The 12356-nt window shown below is 40.5% G+C and overlaps 2 protein-coding genes across 2 annotated transcripts in view; both read left to right on the top strand.

Annotated features, from left to right (window-relative positions):
- Positions 1-858: 858 nt before the first annotated feature.
- On the top strand, positions 859-3168 carry LOC118566753. The gene is made up of 3 exons (XM_036150121.1): positions 859-1485; positions 1578-2882; positions 3143-3168. The coding sequence occupies exons 2-3, from the start codon at positions 1751-1753 to the stop codon at positions 3166-3168; spliced, it is 1158 nt and encodes a 385-aa protein (XP_036006014.1). The 5' UTR covers positions 859-1485; positions 1578-1750.
- A 7810-nt stretch (positions 3169-10978) lies between these two features.
- acsl3a (acyl-CoA synthetase long chain family member 3a) overlaps positions 10979-12356 on the top strand; it is a 42947-nt gene continuing 41569 nt past the window's right edge. Inside the window, exon 1 of the mRNA XM_012863226.3 lies at positions 10979-11243. The gene's annotated coding sequence lies outside the window, so the exon portion shown is untranslated. The remainder of the gene's footprint in view (positions 11244-12356) is intronic.

Below are 12356 nucleotides of genomic sequence, written 5' to 3'. Positions count from 1 at the left end.
GAGCAGCAACAGACACGCTTACCGAGGAATATTGTTGTCAGCTGTTCTATCAGCTGAACTTTCTGACCTGGTGGTTCGCATAAATCCAAAGAAAACCTTTGACCACCGCTACTTTCATTCATGCATCTGTGGTCAGTTTGAGATGTTCTTCCAAAGATTAAAATGATTAAACAGCGATAAACCTCAGACTGGCAGATCTCCGCTTTGCAAAGACCAACCCTACTCTCTTTCTGATTGGCTAAATTCCTGGCTCTGCCAGATTTCATTGGTTGAGAGCAGTTTCCGTTTAAAACCTTGAATAAAAGGTCTACAGGGAACATCCGTCGCAGTGACAGAGAACTTTAACCCTTGCTAAAAGTGTATTTAAATGTTCATTTATACCGGCTCTACTAGGATTAGGCCAGGAGCAGAGTAACTGCTTTTCTACACTGTCTCAGTTTTCTAGTCGATTGCTTGGTCTTCACAAGCTTTTCACAGTTCCTTTGACTTCATCAAACCTCTCTAATCCAGAACATTTCAACAACTACTACTATATCAAACAACCAGGGTTTCCTTATTAAAATCCACTTTTACATTTTACCTTTTTAAAAAAGTAGATTTAGACAAAAAGGGTCCAAATCAAGTCAAAATTTGATTGACTATATTGTGAGAATAACTGCTGACGCTAAACCAAGACAGCGGGTATAGTTAATCAGAACCGTGGCCTTTGTTGTTGTTAAAAGCTCGGTGTAGACATAAGCACAGTTGAAATACCTGCATGACTTCTTACGTTTCCATAGCAACTGTAAGAAAACAAGAACTTGCCTTAGAACCTTGATGAGGTCATCATGCTGTGATCTCATTGGTGATGTCATAGAGGTTCAGAGAGTTTTTTAATTCTGCAAAGAACTTTTCACTCTGTCCAGTGTTCAGAAGCAAACGGATTGCTTGCAGAGAGATTGTCAGTGGATTTATTTTACAATCGATTCAAGTGGAATATACAGTAAACATGTCTTTTACTGCTAGATTTAGAGCCAAGGTTAGGAAGGCAGCGAGAAAGATCTTTACCTGCTGCTGTGCAGAAGATGATTCTGACAACGATAGCGCGGACGTGTCACAAATATGTTCAGAAATCCCAGCTAACACGGACGTCGAACCTAGGTGTGAGGATGAGAAAGTTAACTCTGAAACTCTGGCTAATGCTTTGACTGTGCAGACATCTGAAAACCTTTCTTTTCCCGCCAGTGTTCCTGAAACCAAAATGACTGGCACTGAACATGATCAAAGCGATACTGGAAAGAAAGAAAATCTCTTGATCAACCCAGATCTTCTTAGTAATGATTTTATCACTGAGGAGGAAACTGGAACCAAGGATGAAAAATTCATACATGGAACCTATCAAGACCCTTTTCAAAGCAAGACGGCCACCGAGGAAGAACCTAGCGCCTGTTTTGAAGTTGAAATTATAGATGACGTAGATCATTTCTTCGCAGAAGACGACAGTAGGTCTGAAAGTAACCCTTTGACTGTGCAGACATCTGAAAACTTTTTTTTTGCCGCCAATGTTCCTGAAACCAAAATGACTGGCACTGAAATAGGTCAGGGCGATGCTGAAAAGAAAGAAAACGTGACGGAAATAAATAACTATGGAGCCACAAATCTCTTGATCAACCCAGATCTTCTTAGCAATGATTTTATCACTGAGGAGGAAAGTGGAACCAAGGATGAAAAATTCATACATGGAACCTATCAAGACCCTTTTCAATACAAGATGGCCACAGAGGAAGAACCTAGAACCCATCCAGCCCCTCAAATAGATGAAAACATAACACAGAATGATCCGAGCCACCCCTTTCAAGCTAAAGAAATTAACAAGGAACGTACAGGTAATATAATAATTTCTGAAGTGCTGAATCAAACAGATTGTTGCTACCAAGGAGAAGACAGTCAAACAAATCAGGATCCTGACCCCACCATGTTCTTTTGCAAATTTCCCAACTCTTTTCAGAACTCTTGGCTGAATGCCTCCATGCAGAGCATCCTGCACCTGAGCACAGCTAGGAAGGTTGTGGCTCAGCATTCCGAAAAGATTTTTAAAGGCTTGTCAGCAACGCCAATATGTGCCAAACTTCTCTGCTCTGCCATGCAGCACCCAGGGAAACATTTCACCTTATGGGAAATCTACCAAGTTGTTATGGAAATACTAGCAAATGTGCCGTCACTTGACTTGACAGAGCAGAACGACCCAGGAAACTTTTTGAATTTTATTTTGCCCACGTTACATTGTTCTGGTATCAAAACACTTTCCAAGGCGTATGCAGCTTCAATTTGTGAACAATGTCAGACTGTCTGCTATGAGGAGTGTTTAGCTGGTCCCATCTTTGAACTACCAGAGCCAGAACCATACGACAGTACCACTTCTCTTCTTAACTGTATGGTTGCTGACGTCCACCACGATCATTGTATCGACTGCAATTCCATCTTTAAGAAAACATTTTTTATCCATGACAATAATGTAATAGTCCTTTACCGCAGATTTCCAACCAGTGACATGGGTTTAAACTGTCCTGTTATTCCTAGTAATACCATTGACATTCCTGTAAAAGATGGAACCCAGTTGTACCGTCTTTCCTCAGTCATTTGCAGCAAAATCATGCGTCCGGAGTATGTACACTTTTACACATATCTGATGTGTGGACAAATGACATATAAGGTTGAAGATACCAAGGTAACAGCTTCAAATAGAGACTGTGTAGCAGATATTTGCCACAATGGGTTTATCTACTTCTACGAGAAGTACACCGAAGGAGATGACGAATTTAGTGTTTGGATCAAAGCTACCCCTGAACAAGAACATTGCAACCCTGAAAATACAGCAAATATACCAACAAGGACAAGATATGGTAGGGAGCTGAAAGCTTTAACCCATCCAGCCCCTCAAATAGATGAAAACATAACACAGAATGAACCGAGCCACCCCTTTCAAGCTAAAGAAATTAACAAGGAACGTACAGGTAATATAATAATTTCTGAAGTGCTGAATCAAACAGATTGTTGCTACCAAGGAGAAGACAGTCAAACAAATCAGGATCCTGACCCCACCATGTTCTTTTGCAAATTTCCCAACTCTTTTCAGAACTCTTGGCTGAATGCCTCCATGCAGAGCATCCTGCACCTGAGCACAGCTAGGAAGGTTGTGGCTCAGCATCCGAAAAGATTTTTAAAGGCTTGTCAGCAACGCCAATATGTGCCAAACTTCTCTGCTCTGCCATGCAGCACCCAGGGAAACATTTCACCTTATGGGAAATCTACCAAGTTGTTATGGAAATACTAGCAAATGTGCCGTCACTTGACTTGACAGAGCAGAACGACCCAGGAAACTTTTTGAATTTTATTTTGCCCACGTTACATTGTTCTGGTATCAAAACACTTTCCAAGGCGTATGCAGCTTCAATTTGTGAACAATGTCAGACTGTCTGCTATGAGGAGTGTTTAGCTGGTCCCATCTTTGAACTACCAGAGCCAGAACCATACGACAGTACCACTTCTCTTCTTAACTGTATGGTTGCTGACGTCCACCACGATCATTGTATCGACTGCAATTCCATCTTTAAGAAAACATTTTTTTATCCATGACAATAATGTAATAGTCCTTTACCGCAGATTTCCAACCAGTGACATGGGTTTTAAACTGTCCTGTTATTCCTAGTAATACCATTGACATTCCTGTAAAAGATGGAACCCAGTTGTACCGTCTTTCCTCAGTCATTTGCAGCAAAATCATGCGTCCGGAGTATGTACACTTTTACACATATCTGATGTGTGGACAAATGACATATAAGGTTGAAGATACCAAGGTAACAGCTTCAAATAGAGACTGTGTAGCAGATATTTGCCACAATGGGTTTATCTACTTCTACGAGAAGTACACCGAAGGAGATGACGAATTTAGTGTTTGGATCAAAGCTACCCCTGAACAAGAACATTGCAACCCTGAAAATACAGCAAATATACCAACAAGGACAAGATATGGTAGGGAGCTGAAAGCTTTAACCCATCCAGCCCCTCAAATAGATGAAAACATAACACAGAATGAACCGAGCCACCCCTTTCAAGCTAAAGAAATTAACAAGGAACGTACAGGTAATATAATAATTTCTGAAGTGCTGAATCAAACAGATTGTTGCTACCAAGGAGAAGACAGTCAAACAAATCAGGATCCTGACCCCACCATGTTCTTTTGCAAATTTCCCAACTCTTTTCAGAACTCTTGGCTGAATGCCTCCATGCAGAGCATCCTGCACCTGAGCACAGCTAGGAAGGTTGTGGCTCAGCATCCCGAAAAGATTTTTAAAGGCTTGTCAGCAACGCCAATATGTGCCAAACTTCTCTGCTCTGCCATGCAGCACCCAGGGAAACATTTCACCTTATGGGAAATCTACCAAGTTGTTATGGAAATACTAGCAAATGTGCCGTCACTTGACTTGACAGAGCAGAACGACCCAGGAAACTTTTTGAATTTTATTTTGCCCACGTTACATTGTTCTGGTATCAAAACACTTTCCAAGGCGTATGCAGCTTCAATTTGTGAACAATGTCAGACTGTCTGCTATGAGGAGTGTTTAGCTGGTCCCATCTTTGAACTACCAGAGCCAGAACCATACGACAGTACCACTTCTCTTCTTAACTGTATGGTTGCTGACGTCCACCACGATCATTGTATCGACTGCAATTCCATCTTTAAGAAAAATTTTTTTATCCATGACAATAATGTAATAGTCCTTTACCGCAGATTTCCAACCAGTGACATGGGTTTAAACTGTCCTGTTATTCCTAGTAATACCATTGACATTCCTGTAAAAGATGGAACCCAGTTGTACCGTCTTTCCTCAGTCATTTGCAGCAAAATCATGCGTCCGGAGTATGTACACTTTTACACATATCTGATGTGTGGACAAATGACATATAAGGTTGAAGATACCAAGGTAACAGCTTCAAATAGAGACTGTGTAGCAGATATTTGCCACAATGGGTTTATCTACTTCTACGAGAAGTACACCGAAGGAGATGACGAATTTAGTGTTTGGATCAAAGCTACCCCTGAACAAGAACATGAAAGTACAGCAAGAAGAAGAAGACAGTCAAGCCAAATATAATCTCTATCACACCATGTTCTCAAATTAATTCAGAAAATGCTGGATAAGTTCAACAATTCAAGAACTTCATCAAAGTTGGTATGCTTCTTTGTAACTGGGAACAAAACAAAAGAAAGAAAGAAATATAATATACTGTACCCTCAACAAAAAAACAGACATAGAGGGAAAAAAAGCTAATGGGGCTGCATGGTGGAACATGTTTTAGGGCTGGTGTGTCTTAACAGAAAGGTCCCTGATCTGAAACCTAGCTGGGATCTTTCTGTATGGAGTTTACATGTTCTCCCCATGCATGCAAGGGTTCTCTCCGGGTGCTCCGGCTTTTCCCTCAAAGTCCAAAGATATGCATATTAGGTTAATTGGGCACGTAAGATTGTCTATAGGTGTAAATATATTCATGCTTTCTTTGGTTTTGTAATCTTTTAAAAATTGACAAAGAAGTAACCCCAAAAACAAACGAGACAAAAGAAAATCTATTTATCTATCACTCTACTGATTTCTACTGTTCTCCAGTTTTGCATCGCTTGTTGTCATTTCAGCTTTTAACTTTTTGTTCTCTCTCCTTTTTCTTCATAGTAGGTACACCTGGTCTAGAGTTTTGTTAGCTTTGACATCATCCAGAGAAGACAGATCACCCGCTACTACCATCTAATGTAGAACAGATTACTGGATCAATGTGTGCTTCTGTGCTTTTTTGTCTCTCTTGTTGTGTCTCTGCTCTGTCTTCTGTAACCCCCAGTCGGTCGAGGCAGATGACCGTTCATACTGAGCCTGGTTCTGCTGGAGGTTTTCCTTCCCGTTAAAGGGGAGTTTTTCTTTTCACTGTCGCTTCATGCTTGCTCAGTATAAAGGATTGCTGCAAAGCCATGGACAATGCAGACGACTCTCCCTGTGGCTCGATGCTTCTCCAGGAGTAAATGCTGCTTGTCGGGACTTTGATGCTATCAATTGGTTCCCTTATACAGGAAATGTTTTTGAGCAATCAATATAGTTTGACCCAATCTGTATAATGGGGCTACATGGTGGAACATGTTTTAGGGCTGGTGTGTCTTAACAGAAAGGTCCCTGATCTGAAACCTAGCTGGGATCTTTCTGTATGGAGTTTACATGTTCTCCCCATGCATGCAAGGGTTCTCTCCGGGTGCTCCGGCTTTTCCCTCAAAGTCCAAAGATATGCATATTAGGTTAATTGGGCATGTAAGATTGTCTATAGGTGTAAATATATTCATGCTTTCTTTGGTTTTGTAATCTTTTAAAAATTGACAAAGAAGTAACCCCAAAAACAAACGAGACAAAAGAAAATCTATTGCATGGTGGTACCCTTGTTAAACCAAAATAAAGGGGGTAAAACTTTAAAACTTTCCTTTTTGACAAAGCTTATAGTTAGAGCTGCTCATGTTACTCTGAGCTACCTCTATAGTTATGCTGCTATAGGCTTAGGCTGCTGGAGGACATCAGGGCCTATTTTTCTCACTCTACTGATTTCTACTGTTCTCCAGTTTTGCATCGCTTGTTGTCATTTCAGCTTTTAACTTTTTGTTCTCTCTCCTTTTTCTTCATAGTAGGTACACCTGGTCTGATGTTCTGTTAACTATGACATCATCCGGAGAAGACAGATCACCTGCTATTACCATCTAATGTAGAACAGATTACTGGATCAATGTGTGCTTCTGTGCTTTTTTGTCTCTCTTGTTGTGTCTCTGCTCTGTCTTCTGTAACCCCCAGTCGGTCGAGGCAGATGACCGTTCATACTGAGCCTGGTCCTGCTGGAGGTTTTTCCTTTCCGTTAAAGGGGAGATTTTCTTTTCACTGTTGCTTCATGCTTGCTCAGTATGAAGGATTGCTGCAAAGCCATGGACAATGCAGACGACTCTCCCTGTGGCTCGACGCTTCTCCAGGAGTGAATACTGCTTGTCAAGACTTTGATGCAATCAATTCGTTCCCTTTATACAGGAAATGTTTTTGAGCAATCAATATAGTTTGACCCAATCTGTATAATGGGGCTACATGGTAGCTCATGTTTTAGGGCTGGTGTGTCTTAACAGAAAGGTCCCTGATCTGAAACCTAGCTGGGATCTTTCTGTATGGAGTTTACATGTTCTCCCCATGCATGCAAGGGTTCTCTCCGGGTGCTCCGGCTTCCCCCTCAAAGTCCAAAGATATGCATTTTAGGTTAATTGGGCACGTAAGATTGTCTATAGGTGTAAATATATTCATGCTTTCTTTGGTTTTGTAATCTTTTAAAAATTGACAAAGAAGTAACCCCAAAAACAAATGAGACAAAAGAAAATCTATTGCATGGTGGTACCCTTGTTAAACCAAAATAAAGGGGGTAAAACTTTAAAACTTTCCTTTTTGACAAAGCTTATAGTTAGAGCTGCTCATGTTACTCTGAGCTACCTCTATAGTTATGCTGCTATAGGCTTAGGCTGCTGGAGGACATCAGGGCCTATTTTTCTCACTCTACTGATTTCTACTGTTCTCCAGTTTTGCATCGCTTGTTGTCATTTCAGCTTTTAACTTTTTGTTCTCTCTCCTTTTTCTTCATAGTAGGTACACCTGGTCTGATGTTCTGTTAACTATGACATCATCCAGAGAAGACAGATCACCTGCTATTACCATCTAATGTAGAACAGATTACTGGATCAATGTGTGCTTCTGTGCTTTTTTGTCTGTCTTGTGTCTCTGCTCTGTCTTCTGTAACCCCCAGTCGGTCGAGGCAGATGACCGTTCATACTGAGGCTGGTCCTGCTGGAGGTTTTTCCTTTCCGTTAAAGGGGAGATTTTCTTTTCACTGTTGCTTCATGCTTGCTCAGTATGAGGGATTGCTGCAAAGCCATGGACAATGCAGACGACTCTCCCTGTGGCTCGACGCTTCTCCAGGAGTGAATACTGCTTGTCAGGACTTTGATGCAATCAATTCGTTCCCTTTATACAGGAAATGTTTTTGAGCAATCAATATAGTTTGACCCAATCTGTATAATGGGGCTACATGGTAGCTCATGTTTTAGGGCTGGTGTGTCTTAACAGAAAGGTCCCTGATCTGAAACCTAGCTGGGATCTTTCTGTATGGAGTTTACATGTTCTCCCCATGCATGCAAGGGTTCTCTCCGGGTGCTCCGGCTTCCCCCTCAAAGTCCAAAGATATGCATTTTAGGTTAATTGGGCACGTAAGATTGTCTATAGGTGTAAATATATTCATGCTTTCTTTGGTTTTGTAATCTTTTAAAAATTGACAAAGAAGTAACCCCAAAAACAAATGAGACAAAAGAAAATCTATTGCATGGTGGTACCCTTGTTAAACCAAAATAAAGGGGGTAAAACTTTAAAACTTTCCTTTTTGACAAAGCTTATAGTTAGAGCTGCTCATGTTACTCTGAGCTACCTCTATAGTTATGCTGCTATAGGCTTAGGCTACTGGAGGACATCAGGGCCTATTTTTCTCACTCTACTGATTTCTACTGTTCTCCAGTTTTGCATCGCTTGTTGTCATTTCAGCTTTTAACTTTTTGTTCTCTCTCCTTTTTCTTCATAGTAGGTACACCTGGTCTAGAGTTTTGTTAACTATGACATCATCCAGAGAAGACAGATCACCTGCTAAAACCGAATGTAGAACAGATTACTGGATCAATGTGTGCTTCTGTGCTTTTTTGTCTCTCTTGTTGTGTCTCTGCTCTGTCTTCTCTAACCCCCAGTCGGTCGAGGCAGATGACCGTTCATACTGAGCCCGGTTCTGCTGGAGGTTTTCCTTCCCGTTAATGGGGAGTTTTTCTTTCCACTGTCGCTTCATGCTTGCTCAGTATGAAGGATTGCTGCAAAGCCATGGACAATGCAGACGACTCTCCCTGTGGCTCGACGCTTCTCCAGGAGTAAATGCTGCTTGTCGGGACTTTGATGCTATCAATTGGTTCCCTTATACAGGAAATGTTTTTGAGCAATCAATATAGTTTGACCCAATCTGTATAATGGGGCTACATGGTGGAACATGTTTTAGGGCTGGTGTGTCTTAACAGAAAGGTCCCTGATCTGAAACCTAGCTGGGATCTTTCTGTATGGAGTTTACATGTTCTCCCCATGCATGCAAGGGTTCTCTCCGGGTGCTCCGGCTTTTCCCTCAAAGTCCAAAGATATGCATATTAGGTTAATTGGGCACGTAAGATTGTCTATAGGTGTAAATATATTCATGCTTTCTTTGGTTTTATAATCTTTTAAAAATTGACAAAGAAGTTACGACAAAAACAAACGAGACAAAAAATAAAAATCTATTGCATGGTGGTACCCTTGTTACACCAAAATAAAAGGGGGAAAACCTTAAAACCTTCCTTTTTGACAAAGCTTATAGTTAGAGCTGCTCATGTTACCCTGAGCTACCTCTATAGTTATGCTGCTATATGAAGCACCCGTATCACACCACTACTGCGCTACTGGACCAGTTGTAGGCTAAGGAGTGGGGAGCAAGAGTAATTACACCAGAGACCGCTGCTTTATATGGAACCTTTGCCGGCTATTTACTGAATGCAGAACACACACATAAAATACAACACATGAACTTAAAAATACCCTGCAGATTCTTAATAATGAGGTAAATATAAATGGGAAAAAGAGGGAAGGAAAAAAAGTATATCACTCTTTTTTTCTTTTTTACTCTTTAATTCACGTAGTTTGTTTTAATAAGACTAATCTAATTTAATTAGACCAATCTCGGTTCTCCTAGGTTATTTTAGGCGGACTAATTTGAGTAAATTAGATCAGTCTCTTTTTTTTCCTAGGTTGCACCTATTTAAAGATTCCTGTTTTTCTTCCTGAGTTAACTCGTTATCCTTTCTTTTACAGGTAGGGAAATACCTTCAAACACAATTTAAATCAACACGGACCACAATTGTTCAAATCACATTCAGAGACACAAACATATGAAAATCAAAGTATGGCACTTTAAATTCAAGTTCAAGTCCCAATGTAAGTTCAGATGTTCAGTTCAACGAAAAGTCTCAGTTTGATTCAGTCCAAAAAATAATAATTCAATCAGTTCTCAGTTCTGTTCAATTCGATTCGAACTAGTTCCTGATATTCCTACTGCTCCGGCAGCGCATTACCACACGCAGGAGAATCTCTTGTTGATGCGATGGAGAAGATGAATTGAAGGTCTAGGTCTGGCTCGCCATCTAGAATCCCGTCTGTGAATGTGCACACCGCACACTGCAGACCAATCTTCGCTCCGACCGAGCTTCCAACCGAACAAAAAAACCCGACCTGCGTAACAGGCCACAACACAATAAAACTCTTTTTAAATCCTCAAATTGTACAAATAAATTCTTCTTTCATAAACCCAACATATTAATCTGATAACAGTTTAAATATTGCTAATACCGCTGCTAATTCTAAGGTATGAGAACGCTTCCGTTTTCGATGTGAGGTTATTCGACTTTGACAGAATGTGTATAAAGCAATCCTTGATTTTCTCTTATTAAAAGCTAAATTAGTTACACACTGTCCCTCAAAACAAAGTCCATGCTTTTCCAGGAGGTGTACACACCCTGTGACTGCGTGTTCGTCAACAGAGCCTGTGTGGATTTAAACGCAAGCAGCGCCCCCTAAGCAGTCTGTAGTTCGGGCTGGCTCTGTTAACAACAGGAAACATTTAACAGAAGAACACAATCCCATTTTACCAACCTAACAAAACGAACAGTCAGTGTGCTGCTGTCCTCCGTCTCTCACATACAAGCGTGTGGCAAGGGAACCCTGCCAGAACCACTTCTGTTGATGATGATTTAAATAAGCTGCGGGTCATGGGTGCGCGTGGCTCTGCGTTTCTTGTGACCGCCAGTAAACCCGTGCAGTCACCTCGAGACCTCCTTCCATAGCGCTGGTCGGCCTCTAGCACGCGCCACTTTCACGAGTCCAATCACAACGCAGAGAAGCCCTCCTCCCTTTCTCTTTCTCCCTCCCCACGCGACCTGCCATCCACACACGCGAGGTCCACACCACAACACGAACGTACGTGGGCACCCACAGCTCGCGGGCCGCGCAGCATCCACGGACAGAGGTGGTACGGAGTCAGGGAGCGAATAAAGCTCCGCTGAGAAAGTGGCAGCTGGGTGAAAACCGTCGCCGGTGAGTTTCCTCTTCGTTTTCCCGGGATGCTACAAGTTACCTACAAATGACATATGAAGTAACCAATTTTGTAATTTTTAAAAAACATTTCTAACATTTTAGAGGGAGCGGGTAATTGATAAATTGTAGAACACGGATAAACTCCTTATTGCGTTATGTTAAATGCGAATTTGTCTGGTTTCCATAAATAGCATGGCACTATCAGTGTTTATTATTATTATTATTATTATTATTATTATTATTATTATTGTTATTGTTGTTATTATTATTATTCAGCTATGAGATGGGAGTTTCAGACACTTTGGTTCAAAACAGCAGTTTTATTTCATCATTGAAAAACCAGAAGTGCTTGTCTGTTGTCAGTGTATTTGGATGTTTTTGCAGCTGGAACATCTGCGGTGCTCTACAGAGACCACTAATGGGATCTAAATAGCAAAGCATGCATTCATTCATACGCACTTTTGGCCTCTCAGAGGTGTTATATTGTTCTTCAGCATTCACAAATAATGGGTTCTTTTTGATATGTGACCAGGGGCGTTTTTAGGGTCTTGTATACCCAAAATGGTATACTTTTCTCTAGACAGAGGCTTTGTTTATTAGTCATTTAAAATTAAAATGATGTAAGACATGTTGTATCAGCTATGCCTGGTTGGATTTTTATTTAATGTAAATTATAATGTGATTTTGTAAATAGCTGAAGTAAAGGATAAGAAACAGAGAAACAGAGTTTAGGATGGAAGAAAGAAAAACATTTTACTTTAAGAGATAATGAAAGCTTTTAGGATATTTAGGAAAAAATGCTTAATTCTTAGGCAAATGGTGAGGTTCTAAAAACACATTTACTTATTTTAGTTTTAATGAAAGCTTTACAAACATTTGATTAAAACTCATTCTGTAAATATGTTCCTTCTTTCATGAACCTGCTCTGTTTTGTTGCCATCTTTCCAGCTCCACTTATGAAGATTTAATTTGGCCATCTCAAAATAATAAATAAAACATTATACAACAATCTGTTCTCCACTTAATATGTGAGCCATTAGTCTTTCCTATTAAGCACTTCTGTAGAAAAAAAGGTTTGAACTTGTATCGAACTATATAAATAAAATTGGAAAA

This window comes from Fundulus heteroclitus, chromosome 18 (assembly GCF_011125445.2).
Source record: "Fundulus heteroclitus isolate FHET01 chromosome 18, MU-UCD_Fhet_4.1, whole genome shotgun sequence".
Taxonomy (NCBI): domain Eukaryota; kingdom Metazoa; phylum Chordata; class Actinopteri; order Cyprinodontiformes; family Fundulidae; genus Fundulus; species Fundulus heteroclitus.
The sequence above is the reverse complement of the archived record's forward strand: the minus strand, read 5'-3'. Positions and strand labels throughout refer to the sequence as shown.